This window comes from Cygnus olor, chromosome 8, assembly GCF_009769625.2.
Source record: "Cygnus olor isolate bCygOlo1 chromosome 8, bCygOlo1.pri.v2, whole genome shotgun sequence".
Classification (NCBI taxonomy): Eukaryota; Metazoa; Chordata; class Aves; order Anseriformes; family Anatidae; genus Cygnus; species Cygnus olor.
The window spans coordinates 31,139,091-31,158,582 of record NC_049176.1 but is presented as its reverse complement, the minus strand read 5'-3'; the positions used below and the strand labels follow the sequence as shown (position 1 = coordinate 31,158,582).

The 19,492-nt window shown below is 50.8% G+C and overlaps 1 protein-coding gene across 8 annotated transcripts in view; it reads right to left on the bottom strand.

Moving 5' to 3' along the window:
• The window catches only part of PDE4B (phosphodiesterase 4B), a 192,326-nt gene that overhangs the window by 45,431 nt on the left and 127,403 nt on the right, over positions 1-19,492 (bottom strand). For 5 of the 8 annotated variants that reach the window (XM_040565348.1, XM_040565349.1, XM_040565350.1 and 2 more), the window contains 4 exons: positions 13,872-14,066; positions 12,377-12,413; positions 12,223-12,293; positions 8,860-8,909 (listed from right to left, as the gene is read on the bottom strand). In XM_040565348.1, the coding sequence (XP_040421282.1) occupies positions 8,860-8,909; positions 12,223-12,293; positions 12,377-12,413; positions 13,872-14,066 (353 nt within the window). The other 3 variants (XM_040565354.1, XM_040565356.1, XM_040565357.1) reach the window with 3 other exon arrangements.

Here is a 19,492-nt window from a genome sequence, read left to right as displayed (position 1 = left end):
GCCGGTGCCGACCCGAGCGCCCCGTGCCCGTCGCAGCAGTGCCACCGCCGCAGGGCACCTCTCGCGCAGGTCGGAGCAGGAGGCCAGGCTGGCTCCTCTGCTTCTCGGAAGAGCACGCTGTTTTTTCAGAGAAGCCAACAATTGCTGTGGCTGTGTCCTGCTTTCATCAGCCTAATGCGCGGTATTTAAAGAAAAATACCTTGGTTGTAAAATGTGACCTTTTAGAATCATCTTGGTATTAAGTGCTACGCTTGTAAAGCCTCCCTGAACACATGCCTGCAGCACGAAGGGCCTAACTGGATTCAATTCATTTTAAGTGAAAACATTGGGGTGTCTAGAATATGCTCTATGGCCTGGGATGCTGGATCCAAAGCAGCCTTGTTTAAAGGGCTGGAATCCAGAGTCTCCTGGGCACGATGCGAAAACGTCTGTTTGGTAAAGCTTTTGAAGAGCGTGGAGGTGTGATAGAGGAGTTTTCATATGCACAGACGTTCGGTTTCCTCTTGCAAAGCTATACTTATGACAGCAGGATATTTATACTAAAGTATCTATATGTGAAAGCACAGCTTTTTTAAAAAATAAATTAACTACATAAGTATTCAGTACTTAATAATGGCCACTGATCGTGGCTCCTAGTAAACAGCAAAAACCAAATAACAGGCATCTAACCTTGGGTCAGAGCCTATGCCCCTTATCGCTGATGAAAGGCTCTTTGCCTCCGGCCTTTGACAGGCCCAGTACTGAACACAAAACCAAAAGACATTAATTATCAAACCAATGCATTGCCAGGTTTTGCAGGTTTTTTTTTTTCATTTTGAATTCCTAAAATGATTAAATTCCTGAACGCACGACAAAGTCAATCAGCGATACCTTTAGACATGAAAATATATCCCACAGGGACGTGTTTAGATGCTTTTTAAAGTTCACTGCTTAAAAATGTAAATCTTTGCAAGCGTACATATTTTTCCAGTGAACTGAATTAACTTAAGAACCTAGCATGTTTTATTAATAACCATAAATAATTAACAGTTGTTTCCTTTCTGTCAAAAAAGTATCCCAATTATACAATACTTAAGGCTGTCATTCACAGACACTTCTCACAGAGAAAACAATATTACCCTAAAACGTTTCATTAACTATTGGCGTAACATTCTTTACCAGTTGCACAATGACATTGTGCCCGTATTAATAGGCATAACACGCTTAACTATACAAATCTTCTTCAGTCGATCAGGAAATGAAAAGATACCGGCAATAAACCCCCAGCATTTCTGGGTGACCTGAAGGCTGCAGACAGTCGGGGGGGGGTCATTGTTCGGTGCTGCCATGGGGGGACCCCCGAGTCCGAACCGCAGCTCGGAACGGAGGCACTGACGAGAGGGAAAAGTGCATCAGCAATCCCCTACTGCCTTTTTGAACCCTGCCTGGAATATATATCGATTTTAAAAGATCTTTTGGTTTTAATCTTTACAATTGTTACGCTGTCCTGTACAGTTAGTTCTGGTGGGCAAAGTGTTTACCCCGCTGAGGACACCAAACAAATCCAAATCCTGTCCGTCGAGGCCGGCGCTTTACCCTCTCGCGTCCCTGCGAGCTAGGAACTGCTCCCACCAGGACTAATAAATACCAAACGCTCAGCGGGAGCGTTTGTCCGGCTACGGACCAAAAGCTTTGGCTGCTGACAATCACAAGACAAAGTCAGAAATACTTACTTTTTAAAACACAACAAAAAAGCGACTTACACTCGGAATCAGATCCCGCAGGAGGACACAGCTTTGAACATTGGGACTGTCCAAGGACAGGCTGCTGCCTCTGGGACTTGTGCGGTGCATTACCCTGGGAAAGTCTCGGCACAGATACTCAGATGCAGCCTCTCACACTCCCATTGCCAGCTGTGTCCGGGACACAATGCTGCAGCAGTGAGCTCAACCTCGGGGGAGGAAGGAGAAACTTATATATAGCTGCTGCGGGGATGAGCCATGGGTGCTTTCAGGAGCCCATTTCAGCTCTCTCTAGCTGGAAAATGCTGATGACATGGAAGCTGAAGGGGCTCGAAGCAGTGGGACAATGAAGAACCCTATTCATCACTAAGGCATGCACAAACTGTGCCCCGCAACCTAAAAAAATAACTCCGCCTGCCAGCAGCTTGGTTTGGGTGCTTTTGTTTGTTTTGGTTTGGTTTTTTTGTTTTTTTTTTCACAGTCCAAGTACATATTTCTCAAACTCATATGGAACTGATTCAGTGCGTTGAAGACTGCGATGTCAAAATCGCACCCACAACAACTATTATCATTCTGTGCAGAAAACAAAAGAAACACAGATTTTATCAACTCCGATATTAGCGATGGCAAAGCCTTATTGTCTTCACGGAGGCCTTAAGCAATCCCGCCCGAATGGGAGCTGAGGAAAGCAATGCAGGGCTTTCAGGGCTTGACCTGTGTTTAAAGAGCAGAGTGAACGTGGGGACACAATGAAAGCACGCCACTATGAAGACCTCCTCGTTGCCACCTTGGCTTCGCAGCTGGCTGGATCATTCACAAAGAAATCAGCCAGCAGCCCTTTTAATAACCTATGACTGTTTTAATGGGTTTACGCTACACAGCAGAGTGTGGGATCACCAGTGAGATGACCAAAAACCAGTGTCTCAGCTCCTAAACCGACTGTGCAGTCGATCACAACGTACCTGCCGACCTTGCCAAGGGAAGGGCGCTCCCTCCACCTGCGTGAGGGTGCCCCCTGCGCATGTCCTCAGCTTCCCAGCTCACCGCCCCGCCGGAGCCCCCGTCTGACGGCCGGGGCCATTCCCGACACGGGGCCAGGAGCAGCAGAGGTGGCACAGGGATGCAGGTGCCCCAGCAGGGCCAGGAGCAGAGAGCCCAGCCCGCAGAGCCCAGAGCTGCGCAGGACCGCGCGGGGAGTCCCGCTGGCACCCGCCGCCGCCCCGGGGCCGCCGGTGGCAGCTGGGCCCCAGGGAGTGACAGGCTCCTGATGGCAGCAGCACGTGTAGCATCTTCATGTGACATCCACAGGTGGGGCGGAGGGGAAAACAGTTTTCATCTGTTGCTATGGAGCCGCGATTAGCTTGTATGTCTTCAGAGCCTGCCGAGGAGAAACGACGGCTATTTTCTTATATAGATGTCATGAAATCAACCCTTGCAGAATTTCTGGAGTCAAAGGCTAAGCAGGTTTGCCTGAATACCTTCTGTTACTTGATATACGAATAAATCTAGCAGGGAGACCTAAAACGGGTGTCGTTTTTCAGCTGGAGCTGATCACAAAAAATTACTCTTTAGCCTCATTTGGAGTTTATGTGCACAGTAACGTAACGACAGCGTGCTAAATAAAATGCAGCCATTATCTTTGCAGAAAACGAGCCTCAGAAAATTAAGGAAAAAAAAAAAAAAAAAACTGGTAGTATTGCAAAGCACGGTGATTTCAGAATAAACTTTTCCCCTATTCTCTCCAATTGCTAAAAGAAAACCTGATGTTCTTCTTTTAAAATGTGTCTGCCTCTAGGTCTTTGGCACAGGTTTGCTGATGGGAGGGCCGGCAATCTATTTAATGACTGCATTGACGTCAATAGCATAACTGAAATACTTACTAAGATGCATGAGTCCAACTTTCAGGGGGTGTGTGTTCGCAGGCAGGAGCAACACACGAAACGGACTCGCCGTGGGAATGAACTGCCCCCGCCGAGCGGGGATCGGCCCCCGGATGTCAGCGGGCCTTTTCCTGCAGGTAGCTTTTACGGCTCGCTCCGAAACACGCTTTTAATTTCCCCCAGCAGTACGAATCACCTCTTTGTTCAACAGCCTTAATTTTACGCAGTCGCGTCACTCAGCTGCTATCTATCTGATTTCTTCGGCAGTTTTGCTAGTTTCTAAATCATCTGCATCATTACAGGACCGCAGCCCTTAGCAGCAACATTTGCGGGCAGCAGCATTTACAGATAAGTGCGCAGCCCCACTGCTTTACGGTGCGCAATCAGTTACTTTTGGCTCGGCTATCTGGTGGTATGCGGCTCCTCTCGCACACTCTTTGAAAGCCTAAAACACGGCATCGACTTGCACAAGCTGCCTCAAAATCTAAAGTCCAGATCTTGCAGTCCTCAGCCAAACTCACGGCAGAGCAAACCACGAGAACAGAATTTCAGGATGAATCATCTATTTTGTAGATGCCCAGAGCCACCGTCCGCACGCCGAGCAGAGGAAGTCTGGTGCAAGAGCACCAGCTCCATGCTAATTACACGGGATTTATAGATATTTGTAACTTTGATGCACAGGGCTTCTTAACTCCTACAGAAAGTTGGGGCGCTCATTAGCACGAGCACCAGCTTTATCCAGTCTTTTGTTTATGCTTTATACAAATGTTCGTGCACGAGTCTGTGTACGTCTTACACCCACATAAAAAATGAAAGAGTACGAGTTTTGAGTTCGTGTAAAGGCATGTGAGAAGTGCAGACAAACGTGCGGATGAGCAGGGAAGCAGAGACTGAGGCACAAGCAAGAAAAATACCAATCTTTCACTCCCACCCCCAGAGAGGAATTTTAACAAAGCTTTAATCCCATGAGCCCTGAAAAGCCTGTGTGTGACATATCCCGAAGCGCTACATCCCCCGAAGCCTCGGGTTGCAAAGCCAATCAGCTATACTATATTGCTAGGTATATAATTAATTGTGAGGACATACTGTAATTATTCAGTGTTGAAAGTATCCGAGGGGCACTTGGCTGCCTGCTCCTGGGAGAAGTTTCTGCAACCCCCCCAGGGCTGCAGGGAGCACACCGTGCGAGGGGACCCGCGTGCAGCGCTCCGTGGGCAGCACTGCAGTGCCCCGGCCTCCCGAGAGAAATGCTGGGGGGAAATGACCCGTGCTGGGGGGAAATGACCCGTGCTGTCTGCGGGGCACCGATCTGCCAGCAGAACAGGGCCGCCTCTCCTCAGCCCCTTGGGAATCCAGCGGCGGCTTCTCGCTCCCCGTGGCATCCCCACCGGTGCGGCGCTTCCTCTGCGGCCCGGGATTCATCAGGGCAGCAGCGCCCGCCAGGAATGAGGGGCCTTTTACACACACACGGGAAATGAGGGACCTTTTACGGTGAAGGTGGAGGTGGAGATGATGCCCTGAAGAGCCTGGGCTGCTTCGGGCAAGCACGAAGCCAGGCATGAAACCAGGCCCACAGCCACCACCGCGCGGTGATGCTGAGGCCTTGCTACTGGGATTAAGCAAACAGCACGGAGCCCACGCTGGTAAACAGGACAGCATGAAAAAGTACTGGGAAAAACACGAAACGAAACTGTATGAAAAAGTACTGGAAAAAAAACAGAAAGGAAACGAAACAGACGGAGAAAAGATTGTACTAAACCGGGTGGAAGAACGAGAGGCTTGTGCTGAATGTGGCTGCCAGTGAAAGATGATTTAGTTTGGAGGGAATCAGGACCAGCAACGAAAATAAATATGGAGGAAGGAACAGAACTGAGCAGGAACTGCCAGACTTGTTGCTGGTTACAGGCTTTCTTGGCTGAGTTAACTGGGCAGGAGCTGAACCTTTCACTGCTACCAGGGGCGGAGGGAGCTGAATCGCGGAGAGCAGGCACGGAGGGATGCACCGAGACCGAGGTAGCGCAGAGGTCAAAGAAAGGAGCTGTGGCAGAGGCCACATTAAAAAAAAAAAAAAAGAAAAGGAATATATGAGAAGGAAGCATCACAAACACGTGCATGACAATGGTTTTATACCTTTTGTTTCTGTAACACCAAAAAAGGTAGCAGGCTGGCAGCTGTTCACAACCCTGGCACTGCACGACGGCACTGCGCAGTGCCACGGACTGCTCAGGAACCTCACGGCCTTGCCAATCCCCATTATCCTCCCCAGCTGTGAAGTACATGAGCTAATTAAGGATTTATGGACTTTTTGCTACAGCTTCATATTTCCATGTTATGGCTTCTTAGTTAATTCATAAAAGCAATTTTGTTTGTTCCTGTGATCTGCGGTTATAACAAAATAACAGGAAAAATCTGCCAGATTTACTTAAGCTGATACCAAGGACAAAACACAGGATGTCCAATGCATATTCCTCTTCCTTTTATGGCTGTGGTTATAAGGTTAAGAAAGCTCTGAAATCTACACTGACATCAGTATCGGCTTTGAAAGCCCTCTGTCCCATGAAAAACCTGACCAGAATTTTTCATGGTTTCGAGAAAATGAAAGCAAAAAGAAGAGGAATTTCATAATTTCGACACAGCTCATTCATTTCGCCATGGGCCTGGGTCCTGAGTGATGCAACTCCTCGGGAGCACACGAGCAGTGGGTTTGGCTCCTCTCTGTTTCAAACAACTGACAAATCCCGTAATATTCTGCTGGAGTAAACAGCTGGCACAAATTACTTCCAGTGCAAACGCTGAATGCAATTTGTCTCCCTCCAGGGTAATTTTATTAATGTATGCCAGTTCGCTTTAAACCCCGAGTTCTGTACTTTTCATAACAGGATATAAATCACTCCACTAATGACAAATAAAAGGAGACATATACGAGGTGCTCATACTGATGTCAATTGATTGTGGTAGATCTATGAATCAATGTGTGACATGGGAGAGCTAAAATAAAATACCGAGCTTTGCCGGCTAACCCGTCTGGAGAACATAAACACATTTCATCTCGAAACACATTCTTTTATCTAGAAGGATGTAACACAGCCTAGTCCCAATCTAAACATTACTGTTTCCTTCTCCAAAGCTTATGGGAAAAACACTCGGCACCCTTTCAGACACAGGAGCCACTGGCACAAAAGTGGAAGTGTTCTGATAGGGAAATCTCTCCCTCCTTTCCTAATTTCCAAATCAGAAGCCATCTAGGGGAAAAGAAAAAAAACTGCACGCACCGAAAAAAAAATCCCCTACAGATCTTTGCTCTTTCTGCGTTTAAATGGAAACTTCCTTAGAAAGCACATGGCCTTCACTGCTTTCTGCTTTCTCAGCTGGCCTCACCTGAGAGCCAGATGAAGCGCGTCCCCTGTCAGCTACAAGCCTCGTAGCCGCCTGGCAGCGAGCGTGGCAGCTTTACCAGGCTGCTTTTCAGAGCTTTCCTGCCTTTTCTTCCACAGCCCGTTTGTATTAAATAAAAATCTGCATTCGGAAAAGGCATCCAGCGTGGCTCACTTCCACCACTGGACATTTTCTTTTTTCACACCTCAGGTTAAGATGTTAATGCAGTTTATTTAGACATACCTGTCCACTGAGCACTGAAACATTGAAAATCATGAGTCAGGATCACAAGGGCTTGGTTAAAAATGCTAAAAGTTGGATTCTTGTCAGTTGCTTTCTCTTTCTGAGCTTTCCAGGGTAACAAAAAAACTTTCCCTACAAGTGCCAGACCCTTCAGTCAAAAAGGGAGCTGAAATTTTCACCTATTCCCAGTGTTAGAAGCTTGGGCTAGCTAGAAAGTATCAAGTACTGCTCATGTTGCAAATACTATAATACACTGTAATGTCCTCATACGTGTAGAAAAATGTCCACGAAGTGTTAAAAAGCAGAAAGCTATTGTTTCCACAGAAAGTGCTAAGAAAATTAATCAAAAAATTCCTGGAAGGGAATTATCTCCCTGTTATCAGATTCTGTAGCCTATATAAACAGATCTATGCAAAGGTTATGAAATTTTCCATGAATTCTTTTACCTAGGCCACAGAAGCGAAGTCTTGCTAAAACAAATCTTGAAATAAAGTGACGAGTTGCATTCCTGTTAGCCCTGACTCCGTGCTGCTCACAAGACAGTGCGTGAAGGAGAAGGAGCTGAAGCTCGCGTTGTCCTGTTCTCTTTCTGCATCTGAGATTTCCACATTCCAGTAACTATTTTTGAGGAATCTAACCCGGCAGTCTCCCGGGCTGTACGTGTCCCCAGACAGTAAATAACACACAGCATGAGAGGAAATGATAGTTATCCAGGCTTCACACGCTGTAATAATTAAATTTTACTAGTCCCTCCTAGCACTGAATTATAAGAAAGGCTGAGATTAAACCCTACACGAGCACTCCTCCAAATCTCATCTCCTTCTCTGTGGGAGTAACATTTAAACTAGCGTCAGTAGGACCAGCTCTGATCTTGAGAGGGGTCCCACAAGCACTCAGGACCACGAGCTGCACACAGTGCACTCACTGCTCGGGGCCCTCTGCCCAGAGCCTCTGCTCAGTGTTATTCACCTCCCTGGCTGAAGCTGAACCTGGGCGTTTGCTGCGGTCCCTGACCTGACACAGGGACGAGGACAAGGTGACAGAGGGCCGCAGCCCGCAGAAGGGGAACAGGCAGGGAAGATGATGCGATTAGCCTCACTTACTGACTGCTGCTCTCGGTCGGTTGCTAAATGCAGATTTCAAAAGAGCGCAAACAAACAACGTAACAAAAAAAAAAGCCACTCTAGGGCAGCCTAATAAAAGCGGAGGAAGTTTCACCTGAGAAAGGTTTTTGAGATTGCAATTTTTACATAGAGCACATGCAAACAACTGAAATAAACAGGATAAGAAATACAGCTGTGTCTGAGCCTGTTCGAGGCTCGTAGGCTGGTGCTTGTCCAGGCCTGTGCAGCACAGGGACTCAGAAGAGCAGCAGTCACTGTGGCCATGACTATCAAACCAAAATCATGTTCGTCTTTTATGCTAACACGCAAGGATAAACACAAACCCCAAACTATTACAATAACAATAATCTGGCCCTGATGGTTCTCCCGTATTGGTTTTGCACGAGTAAACCAGAAGCAGCACTGGAAGCCCAGAATTGCGCTGGGCTGGGGGAGCAGAGAAGCAGCCCTTAGTGAAATGATGTGCAATTAGCCTTCCTCTTCATTTGGCCTTGATTATCAAAGTCACACACGTACCTTGTAGGTTAACTCTGGAGACAGGTGGCTGGCTCGTTGCAGGAGATCTCCTAAAAGGGATAAAGAATACTCTATAAATAGGTATTACTTTAACTCTTCAAGTACTGCTACTATCCGTTCCCATAGCTAGAAATCCTTTTCCATGTTAAAAAAGAACCCAAAACTCTTTCAAATGACTTGGCAGTTAATGAGCAATATCAATATATCTGTTAGAAAAACCCAAACATGTCCTGTCCCCCGGCTTAGCACACACACATGCTAGAAAGAGCGTATATCAGAAAAGATGTGCCATCATCCCACACTGCCTTGGCAGCTTCATGGTCAAAACATGCCCGGAGGTCAGCAAGGGCCAGTTTCTGTGACTGAAGGGCTCGCTGGGTCCCAGAATCAAGGCCAAAAGACAACGAAGTCTTGACTGGACCCTGAAGTAATGTCAACTGTTATACCAGTGTGCAGGTATAAGGCTTTAAATCCCAGAGTTAACAGCCTGAATTGCACCTGGAAACAAATAAGGAGCTATCTGCTCCTCTATCTTGCAGATAGAGGACTTGCACTATCACTAGTGCAAGCTCTGAAACAAAGCTGAATGACATTTCTTGACTAGGAGCAACAATTTCATCAGGAAACTCTGGATTTCAGAAGGATCAAGAGCTATCTGAAAAATCGGCTCAAGTTAAGCAAGCAGGTTTGACTGGAAAAATGGTGCAGTATTTCTCCAAATGTCAGATGATTTCATTGTGACATTTGCCAAATAAAACGGTTGATTTTTCACGTTGAAACCATAATTTACTTTAAAAAACTAGACTTCTTTTTTAAAGGAGTTAAAAGGAGTTAACACAAAAATAAAAATACTTCATTTGGGATTGAACGTGGTATTTCAGGCTGACCAAAAGTGAAACTTGGCGCTTTTCTTCCCAAAGAAGTTTCTGATATGTTTTAACTGAAGCCGGATTTCCCCCTGCTCTCTCTTAGACAACCTCCTAACCCCAATTTTTTGAGTCAGCCACTGAACCGAAACATCCATTATTTGCCAGCTCTCCTTTGAAGCTAAAATCAAAGCAAGCGAGCAGCTCAATTCTGCTGCACTTGTAGCTCCAGGGGGTTCTTCAGAAGTGCTCCAGGAGGGCCTCGCTAGCCAGGTAAGATCTGTGTTACAGTAAGGCAGCAAGGGTCCTGCTCCAAAACCTTGGTCCTGGCTTCCCAACCTACCAGCAGGGCGAGGGTGAGTGGGGCTGCAGCGAGCGGTGGCTTGGCGGCCGCAGCACTCGCCTTTTGGGTGGGATGGCAAAGGCTTGGCTTTTCTGGAGGGAACCGTGGGCCACAGATTCTTCGAAGGGCTCAGCCCAGCACGTTGGATGCTGACTTCTCTGAAAGCTTGCCCCAACCTGCCCGTGCTGAGCCTTTGAAAATCCAAATCTTGAAATCTTTCAAAAACAGAAACTCCTCGGCGGGGACACCACGCTGCGGCTGCGGCGCTTCCAGCGTCTGGAGAGCAGTGCTCCACGTACCTCCACCACCGCGCCGAGGTGCACAGACGTGCCTTCGGGGGGCAGGGAGGGGTGAACTCATTCTCGGAAGGGTATTCCCCGTGTCAGAGCCTGAACAGGGAACGGCACCGCACCCAGCACCCTCGAGTTACGTCCGGCCGGGCCCATCCTGGTTTGCACAGCAGGCAGGGAGCAGGCAGCGGAGCCCCGGAGATCTGCGTTTCAATGCCACTGCCCCTTCTGGGTCACCACGTGCACATGGCTCCCGCCTCCCACTCCTTCCTTGCCGATGGGCATCTCGGGGAGCCAGCACCGGATGCTTTCTGACCGTGTCCTCGGCCGCATCTGCAAAACTCAGGCACTCTGAAACCATTAATCACGCTCTCCTCTTTTCCAGGCAGGAAATTGTCTTAAAAACCCCGATGTTAAAGTCCAAAAAAATAAAGAGTTCTTGTTTTTCATTGTTGGTTGGGTTTTTTTCCCCCAGTCCTTAAGATTCATATTTTCCAGCATTTCTGTAAATAAGTGGGACAGCATGCTCTTTCTCTTTCTTGGGGCAGTGGGGGTGGAGGAGCAGGAAAAAAGAGGGATGAGGAAGGGTTAAAGAAAAGCTGAGATTCTCATGATCCCCAGAGCAGAAGTTTAAGAAAAATACCACATATCATGAGACATATGATAAAATCATGAGTTGGCAGCACGGCCGTAACCCAGCAGAGTTGTTTGGAAACTGTGCGGGAAGCTCCGCAGCGCCTGGAAGCACATTCCACCACGGACTTGGATGTTTGGCACTTAATGGCTTAAACATTTAATGACTTTTACTTTGGCTGGGCAAATGACTTTATACCTCAATCAAATCTGGGAATGTTTTCAAAAGGACACGGCGAGATGCCTCTGTGTCCTACAGGTTACGCCCTCGCTTCCTTCCGGCCCCGTCCAATTTCAGATTCCTCATTAGGAACGAAATGCTTCAACTATTCAAAAAAGCAAAGCGGAAAAACAAAAAAAACGGATCTATTTTTTCAGCCATCTGTTTTTCTATTAACCTCCATCTTGGAATGCGGCGCTTCATTTCCGATCAAAACTCGCCAACAGCAATCAATGGGAGGAAAACCTCACGCCCAAACGAAACGCCGGGCCGTGCGTGGAGCGCAGGACGGTGCCGGCAGACACAAAGCGGCGGTGGTGGCTGCCGGTACCGGGGCGGTGTGCGAGGTGCCACGAGGGGCTTGGAGCAGGCGGTGCCACCAGCCTCAGAGACAGCCTCAGAGACCTGACGTCTGCAGGGACGAGGGATGGTGGTTTGGGGCCGAACGGCTCTCCAAGGGCAAAGCCGGGCAGAAAATGATGACGACCAGTGCACTGTAAATGGCCAAGGGGAAACGAGGGTTGTGGATGAAGGAGTTTGTTTCTCCTGTTTCAGGGTTTCTCCTGTTCAGTGTGAAAGCAGCCGTTAAGTTCGGTCCTGTTCGGTGTCACTGCTGCTAAGGGACACCGTGGGGACGTGACGGTGGCATGGGCAGGGTGGCTGTGCCCGTGCGGTGCCACCACAGCCACGCCAGGCGTCACCATCCACCACCAGCCTCTCCTCCCAGTGCCTGTGCTCCTCGTGAACACCTGAGGTAGCACAGGCCGGCACCCCGGGTTGAGCTGGATGGCCAATGAAGCCCAAAAGGGGGCGGATTTGTGCTCGGGGGCACTGCACAGCGCCCACGGCCCCTCGCAGCCCCTCACACCCGCGCCGTGCGGCCTCCCCCGGCCAACCCCGGGCTCCCGGCCCAGCCCCTGCCGCCGGGCGCCCTCAGGCGGGCGGAGAGGGACCAGCGGCGGCCCCGGCCCCGGCCCCGGCCCCGTTCGGGAAGGAGAAGCCTCGGCTTACTTGTTGGCCGTCCCGTGCAGGTTGGTCAGCAGCGTGAAGTTGTTCCTCACGCTCCGCAAGCTCGCCAGCACCTAGGGCGAGCAGAAGCAGGCGTCAGCGCTTCTCCGACCCAACGCGTCCCCAGCCGGCGCGAGGCAGCGGGCTCCCGACTCACCTGGGCGAAAGGTGTGACGATCAGGTCATCGCCGTGCCTGGGGGGGAAACAAGAACACGGCTGCGTCAGCTCGGACAGCACGCTGCGTGGACGGGGACCCTGTGCCGGACCCGTTTACCAGAGCGGGGCACTGATGCACGCCGCCGGACCACGGGCTCGTACCCAACCCCAGCCCCGAGCACTCTTGACAGATCTGTACCCCAAGCAACGCTTCGGTCACCCCAAGGAGCATTTCACAGGTGTCCCTGCACCCAGAACACGGCCTTCAGCCCGCGCAGCCTTTCTGTGTGTGACACCACACGAAACCGCCGGCGCTGGGAAGGCCTCGGCTCGCCGGGCACGTCCAGGGACGACAAGCAGCCCGGCTGGAACAATCGCTCGGATTGGTAACGCGGGGCAATAAAAGCCAGGAAATTCAAAGTGAAGGCAGCACACTCACACCGCGGTGGAAAAACCCGCCACGGTCTGGGTAAAGGTCGGCTTTGAATTTCCTGGCTTTTGTTGATTTGTGTCACAGTCTTTAATGTTATTCAAACACTGGGTTTTGCCTGGCCATTTTCATCATGGAAGATTTGAGCACAAGTTCTGAGAAAAATACATCACGACCGTCATTATCAATAGGAAGGATTTTGCTGGCAAGAGTGCACAAAGCACTTGTGTCTGTGTGATAAATCCCGTACAAAGGGATCTATTTTTCCCAAACTGAGCGCAGAGTGGGCTGAGCTCCTGCTGTGCGGGGCTGACCTGACCGCGGCTGGAAAGCAGGGAGAGGAGGCGCGCTGGCTGCACGGAGGGATGCTCTCTTCCAGGGGAACTCATAATGGATCCTGCTGCTATCTAGATTTCTATTTCATGGCAAAACCTGTACGGCCTTCTTAACAGCCAAGCTTTTTTATGAGCACTTTTTTATAGCTTAATGGTCACTTTAAAACTTTAAACTGCCTTTTAAAATAAAGGGCTGCAAATCCAGGACATTCGTTTAAGCTTTGTGCTTTGAGTTATATTGATCCTCTCAAGCCAACCATCTGGCTCGGCTTTCTGCTTTATTTTTCACTCGGTTCTAGCAAACAACTCATGACAGAAAAACGGGATGGAGAAGAGGAATACTGTAAATATGCGTACGGTCATATTTCTGTTTTTCAGGCTAATGGCGTGCGGTGATGTTAACCAGGCACTGAGAACGCACGGTGAGAGCGTAACGGAGAAAAACAAGTGCAGAAGGGCACGTGCAAACATTCCCTTTTAGTTCACAACACGGCTTGGAAAGCTCTTCTACCAGATTGTGGAGAAAAGGGGAGCATTTGAAGGGTGCGATGGGGAAAAGGAAGTCGTGCCTTGGCAGGCTGTGCGAGCACCTGTCTCGGGCGCTTGGGCTGTGAAATGTGAGAGCCACCCATAGGCGCCTCTTAATGGTGTGCTGGGGACTACGGGAAGACATGCAGAGCTCCCAGTCGCAGTTGCTGTGAAACACGACGTGAGCCGAGTTTGTGCTTACTGTTCGCTCGGGAGAGAGGAGTTCCTGGACATCGTCTTTGGTGACAAGTCGTAGTCGCTGTCTGAGCGGTAGAGGAAGGACTCCCTGCGCTGGCTGTGCCCCGGGAAGGCGGTGTGCAGCACCAGCCCCGAGGAGGAGCTGGCCTGCGGGTCCAGCGGGCTGCGACCTGGGGACGGGCCATTTTCCACATCGAAGCTGCAAACAAAGCACAGATCGTGTCACACGTGCCTACCAAAAGCCATTTTTTGTTATGTTCTTCCAGGTGCAGCACATCGATGCCACTTGCACCGTCCCTCGCGCAGTGCAGAAGACGCAGTGCTGCATTCACTGCAGCCTCCCGCCGATGTATTTCTATTGCAAGCAGGGCTCTGTGTTAAGATCCACCATTTACCCTCAAGGCTTCTCCCCTGAGTTCACCTGCTCTGTCCCCTGCACATGCTCTCAGCCTGCAGCAGCTGAGCACCGGTGCCAGGCTCTGCAGCTTGCCCCACGGTTGCACAGTGCAAACGAGGCGGCTGTGCCAAATCTCACCCCAGTCCTTGCAAATCTCACGGGGACTAAAGGCACTGCACTGTACAACCGCACACTGGCAGCACCACACTGTCCTCGTCCAGGTTTGGAGCAAGGTTTTGAAATCCTGCAAGAGCTGCGAGGATGGGGCACCCGCGTTTGAAGCCGCTGGTCTCCCGTTTCAGCCACATTTCACATCTTAGCCATCCTGAGAAATTACTTCAGCGAATTTCAAACAGCTGGGCTGCAAAAGGGAGGTTTGAAAGAGAAAACCCGAACCCTCTGTCACCGTTTCCATTCTACACCCACTTCCTGATGCTTTCATAACTTGGCCGTTGCGGCCTGGGGCTGAAGTCAGGCTGGCCGCCCCAGCAGCGACGCCCCTCGTACAGCCCACCGAGCGGGTCGCCCCCGCTCCCCCCTGCCTGATGCACTCCCCAGATGTGCGACCAGGTCCCGGCCACGCCACGTGAGCGACGGGTTGGGAAGTTGTTCCAGCTGGGAAGCCCGAGGCTCCATCCCGCAGCAGGAGCCGAGCCCTCATGCTCCCCTTTCCCTGCTCCCATTCCTCCTCTCCCAATTTCGTGCTGCTGGTGACCCTGCTCATCCCATTGAGACAAAAGTTCCTGGCTCAATTAATTTCTTTTCTTTTACCTTTTTTTTTTTTTATCTGCTCTTTTACCAACGACTGCTTGAGTACACTTTATTTCTGCCCACAAAATAATTGACAGAAGAAACTCAGCGCTGTAACTGTATCTACAAACTGCTACCAGCTGATAATTAATCCATACCTACTCAGAAAATTAATTCTGATTACTCAGAACATTTTATCACAAATGCCCTCTATCATGAACATTAAGCTTACAAACACAAATGGAAATACAGCATCAAGGTAAACCTGAGCATTTCGCTGGGCACAGCCGCTTCTGGTGGTTTGCTGTTGTACCTGCCACTTGCTGACAGGCATCAGCAAACACTTTGGGAGGAAAAGGTAAAATGCAAGCTTTAAAAAGTGTAACAGTGAAGGGAGGGAGGCAGAGGGAAAGGCTGGCAAAAGGGTTTTTGCAAAGACTACACAGCAGTAATAGAGCACGTGCAGTGGACGGAGGGGATCCACCTAAAATCTGGCTTTGTATGGCTTCTCTGTCTCGAGGTGGTGGGAGATGTTCACACCCCTTCCTCTCCCTTCCCTCCCCTCCCCTATCCCTCTTTCAGCATGAAGGAAGTTCTCTGCCGGCCTAAGCCTATCGGGCACAGGAACTGCCACCCAAGCCCTGCGGGATTTTCAGTGCCTTCGGAGGAAGTTTCGTCGCCTGAGGTGAAGGAGCCCCAGTGCCCTGTGACCCGGGCCAGAAGCAGGGACGTTGGACCTTGGCCAACACAGAGCTCCCCAGGAAGCAGTCTTCCTGCCCCGTGCAAGTCTTCCAGATTTCTGCAGCATCTGTGGTCTCTCAAGACCGAGCATTGCCACCCCTTCCCCTTCCTTGGGCCTGACCCGGTGCTTGGCCAACCATGTCCTCAGCCATTGAGTTAACACAGGATCCCCCTACCAGAAGCGACAGCTAGTCAGGATTTTGTAGTTATCCCCTCAGAGGGTGGGCATTCCCCCTTTTTGTCCTATTTTGCACGTGAACGAGCGCCGCAGACGTGGCACGGCCGGGCCAGCGAGGTGCTTTGTGAGGCGGCCAGGCCTCTCTCCTCCATCCCTCTGCGCTTTTTAGGAAAGAAAGGAGAATGAGAACAAAGTGAAGAGCGAGGAGGGAGGCAGCAGGTGGCAGGAGTTAGCTGCGGCTCGCTCCCCGAGCAGCCGGCGGCACTGGCTGGAGACCTGTGGAAGGATTTTATGGCACGGAGGGCGAACGGAGGAAATACGCAACAACACGCCGGCAGGAATCACGCATAGCCGTGGGACACGGCAGCCTCCATGCACCGTTCCGGAAAACAAAGAAAATGAGCAAAGGCAAGCCCCCAGTGCCCAAATCCTGCAGTCTGGCAGTACTGACTACGATTTCTCTACATTAAAAACTGCTGCAGACCTTTGCCATAGGGGAAAAGCCCAACCAGGGCCTTGACCCCTTCGCCTTCCAGCTGTCTTTGCCAGCGTGCGCGGCCGAGGACAGGTCCCCAGCGCCCTCTCCAACACAGCCAGCGGCTCCAAGCCCTTTCTTCTGCCTCCCCCAGCGGGGGCTGGCACAGAACCTCCCGGCGGGGTGGCACAAGGAAGAGGCGGCATCCCAAACGTGCTCCCTCTGGGAGCCTCGGCGTGTGGGGAGCTCTGGGTTAAGGCTGGGACACAGAAATGGCTCCGTGGCTGAGGTGGGGTTCGGAGGCATTTGAATAGAGACTGCAAGCCAAATGGCTACCGTGAGAGCCACGCAGCCTCGCGCTTTGCTTCTAAATCTGTAACATAAAACACAAGGACAGACGCATTTCAGACTGCGGAGCCAGGCAGGCAGGGCTGTGTGGGCTTTGCTCATACGAGGAATTTACACGTTTCCCCAGGATGACAGCACTGACTCTCCCCGAGCTTCCCATCTGCTCCGCTCTCCCGGGCTCACCCCTGAGGCACGAGCCCCGAGCCTCTGGCTACGACCCCACCTTCACCACGGCATCGAACGGATTTCCAAAACACGGCATTTCGGGACGTTTGGGCAGAATCTGCTAATTACAAAGATCCTCTCGCAACCGTTACCACCCTGTTTGTCACAAAGATATTCAGCTGGAATTCTAAGACCACGAACGATGAAGAAATGCCGTTTCTTACATCTTCAGATCTGCACAAGCACGACCGCTTCTCACTGCTATCTAATTTCGTGCACCTGTTTCCCATTATCGGAACAGCTTGCTGTTTTTTCTGAACGATCTTCTGCGCAGAAAGGGCTGTGCTTGAAACCACCAGCACTTAATAAAGCGGGCTCGGGCGCGCGGGCTGGGCACGCCTGCGCCGAGCACGCTGACAGCCGATACAGATGCAGAGGCACGGCGCTCCGCCGACTGGGGGGCCCGATCCTGCACCTGCTGCCCTGAGCCAGCAAGGGAGCAGGCAGCCGCTCCCAGCTCGGCCCACGCTCAGGAGCAACTGGGTAAACTGGGCAGGAGAACAGACGACCCGAGTGGGTCTGGGTCCCTACCTTTACACCAGCAGCTTGCCCCCCAGAAGCGTGGGAGGGTCCGGAGCCAAGCCGTGCCACCACGAGGACCCACCACGAGAACACCTTGCTGCTCAGGGGCCTCCTGAGTGTTCAGATCCCTCACCAGGCGTGTCCTTGGTGTGGGTCCTGACTGGTTTTTATCCCTGGAGGCCAAACGCTCGTTCCCCTGAAACACGGCTCCTGAGCTCTCCATGCCCCCCCTCACCGCCGCCTGGCGCAGAACGTCCCCCGGGGCTTGCTGGAGCACTGGTAACACAAGCTGTCGTCTGCTGCAACGCGTTACTGAGCCTCTGTGGGTATTACACAGCAAAAAAATGCTTGTTCTTTGACTTGGTGATCCCTGGACGCAGAAGCTCACCCTTCCAGCAGCTCTCCTGCCCCGCAGCCATCCTCCACCCGTGCCCAGGAGGTGAACAGAAGCGCAGGCACAGCCCCGGTGGCTCCTTGTGCCACCTCCCTGCCCCAGGCCTGATGCAAGCGCTGCCCCAAACTCTCAGCTACCAGGGCTGTGGCTTCTCCTTGCTCCTGCTTTTTCTCCAGCAGTACCAGAGGAAGCCAGCCTGCCCCACGGCGTGCCCACGGCTGCAGCCTCTGATGGGGCTGCAACAGCCCTGGGTGCGGCTGGCGAAGAGCACGAGGGAGGCAGAAATGAGTTTGGATTTTCTTTTAGCGTGGAGGCTTCCAAGAAACCTAATCCTTTTCGTGTTTACTGCAGATAAGTAGCTTGACATTATCCTCTAACAAGTTAACATCATGTGGCTGGTTAAGCCCCCTACAGAAGAAAGCCTGAATTTCATAAACCAGTTGTTATTTTCCCAAATGCACATCCCCGGCTACGTTATCATCTTACTATGGTTCACTGCCATTAAGCTCTCAGAAACACAGGGCATAGTCAAACACAGCAGACACCCTCCCTACTTTCATTACCAGCAAAACGAAAATGCAAATGGTGTGTACGTGGCCGGTGTGTGCACGACGGGAGTGTGCACGACGGGTGTGTACAATGGCAGCATGCACGACCACTCTTTGCACAGGCAGCACTGCCACCTCCTAAGGGCTTTTCATTCTCCTTCCAAAAACACCTCAGCCACCAAGCTGAGGAGCAGCTGAGCCAGAAAAGCCTTTCAGACAGTCCTAAGATTTACCATTTTTTTGCACTAACCTATTAAACCTCCCTCAGCCCATCTACAATGCCTGAAAGTCAACTGGCGACTGCGTGGAAAGCTGCTGCACCAAGAATCGCGCCCAGCCTTTTCACTTGATTCATAAAATAACTATCTGACCTGATTTTTGGATTTATTCCTGTAACTGGTGGCTGTGTTCCTGCCAGCAAAAGGACAATAAAATGTCCTCGAATGGTATGCAGATTATTAAACTCAGCCCTCCACAAAAATAATTAATCTGGTTGGGTACATTTCAGCAAGATTTCACTTGCTTCAGATCTTTCAAATGTCTGTACTTGTCATCTCTTAAATCAGCAGCAAAAGACACTGCATGTAACAAATGGCCAAGTACACCGACCACGCTTCAGGGCAGCCTGGCCGTGTGCAGGAGGCGTTTGGGCAATGCCCTCGTGAACGTGATGGGCCTGGGGGCCAGCCTCAGGGTGGCCAAGCAGCTGGGCTCCATGGTCTTTGGGGGTCCCTTCCAACTAAGCTGAGCTGAGCTATTCTATTCTGTTCTGTTCTGTTCTATTCTATTCTACTCTACTCTACTCTACTCTACTCTACTCTACTCTACTCTACTCCACTCCACTCCACTCCACTCCATCCCATCCCATCCCATCCCATTCTCAGATTCTCACTTTCTGCTATTCAGGTCCATGCCTTAAAATTAACCTTAATGACTCTGTGTTGGCAAACTGGGTCCACCAGAAGAAAATCCTCCTTCAACACGAAAAGAAGCCACAAGTGGTGGGCAGCAAGGGGAAAACCTTCCCCTGGCAGCGACCGATTCCTG